The sequence below is a fragment of the Sitodiplosis mosellana genome, unplaced genomic scaffold (genome assembly GCF_009176505.1).
Source record: "Sitodiplosis mosellana isolate CC-2019 unplaced genomic scaffold, AAFC_SMos_1.0 Smas_scaffold_7432, whole genome shotgun sequence".
Classification (NCBI taxonomy): domain Eukaryota; kingdom Metazoa; phylum Arthropoda; class Insecta; order Diptera; family Cecidomyiidae; genus Sitodiplosis; species Sitodiplosis mosellana.
This window is the reverse complement of record NW_022602487.1, coordinates 1-1,944: the sequence shown is the minus strand read 5'-3', so window position 1 is coordinate 1,944 and position 1,944 is coordinate 1. Positions and strand designations below refer to the sequence as shown.

The window sequence follows — 1,944 nt, the reverse complement described above, 5'->3', positions numbered from 1 at the left end:
CCAAAGAAAAAGTTGAACGTGGATTGGAACATGTAACGCGATCTGGAAGAGTTAAGAAAGCCAAAGTCTTCAAGCCTCAAACAATTTGCAAATGCTTGAAACAGTTATGCTCAATAAAAATTGATGTCTTGCGCCAGAAAGAAATTTTCGATGCATTTTATCTACATTCTGATTGGACGCAGAAAACATTGTTTATTCGAGGATCGGTACAAACAAAACCAGTTGCATCGAAAAAATCTGCATTGTTTCCTTTGATCGCTTCAAAAAATCGGGACATAAATTGCAGTTACCGTTTTGTCGACACCAATAAAATATCGCAAGAAGTCTGTCGTGATTTTTTTCTTGAATGTTTACAAGTGCCGGCGTCGAGAGTGTATGCGGCTATCAAATCTACAACGGAAAATCCGTCGGGAAAAGAAAATCGTGGAAGAGCTCCACCGAAAAACAAAATCACAGAACAACAGAGGCAATGGATTACGCAATTTATTGACCAAATTCCACAATATGAATCTCATTACGGCCGTAAACAATCCGCTCGGAAATATTTGAGCCCTACGCTGAATGTGATTACACTTTACCGTGAATTCAAACGTGTGATGGAATTTCGCAACATAAATGAAGATGAGATTCCCAAAGAAAATATTTTTCGGTCGATTTTTAATACCGAATACAATTTATCGTTTAAAAAACGGCACACCGACACATGCAAAACTTGCGATGAAATGAAGACAAAATTTCAGAGTAGACTCACGTCAACAGCCCGAAAAAATGAGCTCGAAAAAGAAAAAGAAAAACATTTGTCACTCGTCGAACGAACCAATGCATCTTTCCGCAATGATATTGAAGCTGCGATTGAAAGCAAAGGAAAAACAGCGGTCTTAACATTCGACCTTCAGAAGACACTTGAAACACCATCTCTCACCACATCAGTCGTTTTCTACAAACGACAATTATGGACGTACAACTTATGTGTGTACGATGAAATTGAAAAGAAAGGTGAATATTTATTTTACCGATGAAATTCATTGAAACTTTGCCATTTCGCTCATCATTTTTTGTTTGGCCACACTAACAGGTTATATGTATGTTTGGGCCGAGAATATAGCATCACGCGGCGGCCAAGAGGTGGGATCTTGTCTCATAAAACATCTCAACAACCATATTTCGAACGAAACAACAAAAATCATCTTGAATTCGGATTCATGTCCTGGCCAGAATCGAAACATTAAACTGACATTGTTCCTGAAGAAATTTTTGTCTGAACATAGCACTGTTGAATCGATTGAGCAAAAATTCTTCGTCTCAGGCCACAGCTACAATAGTTGTGATCGCTGTTTCAGCCTCATTGAAAAGCGTAAGCGATTTACTGGTGATGTTTACACCCCAGATGATTGGATAAAAGTGATTTCCGAATCGAAAGTGAGCGAACCAAAGTTTGAAATAACAAAAATGCTGCCAGAAGATTTCATTTCCTCTGAACAATTGGAAAAAATGATTGTGAACCGAAAGAAAGATGTGCAAAAAGTAAAAATTAACTGGAATCATTTTCGAAAAATTCTCTACTTGAAAAATGATTTGTTTCATATCATTGTCGAAGAGAAGGACACATGGAAACATATCGACATACAAAAGAGAGGCATTGATGAGACCGAATTTTGCGAAACTCCAATGGAATGTTTGTATCCGAACGGAAACGAAATCAACCAAAAAAAGTTTGACGATTTAATGGAGCTATTGAAGTTCATCCCAAGCAAACATCATTCATTCTACCACAATTTGATTCCTGCTCGCGATGCGATTGACTTTGGCTTAGCCAGTGATAGCGAAGATGAATCGTATGACGATGACGTTATTATTGTTGATGATGAATAATTTCCCTTCCTTCATAAACAACTGGTAATTATTAACTACGACTGTTGATGATAAAGAAATAAACAAAACAAA

At 37.3% G+C, this 1,944-nt stretch overlaps 1 protein-coding gene across 1 annotated transcript; it reads left to right on the top strand.

The window, feature by feature from the left end:
• The first annotated feature begins 31 nt into the window (after positions 1–31).
• LOC129580251 (uncharacterized) lies at positions 32–1,872 on the top strand. Its single transcript, XM_055470488.1, has 2 exons — positions 32–996; positions 1,076–1,872. Exons 1-2 carry the CDS (start codon positions 597–599, stop codon positions 1,870–1,872), a joined length of 1,197 nt encoding a protein of 398 aa, XP_055326463.1. The 5' UTR covers positions 32–596.
• The last annotated feature ends 72 nt before the right edge of the window (positions 1,873–1,944 follow it).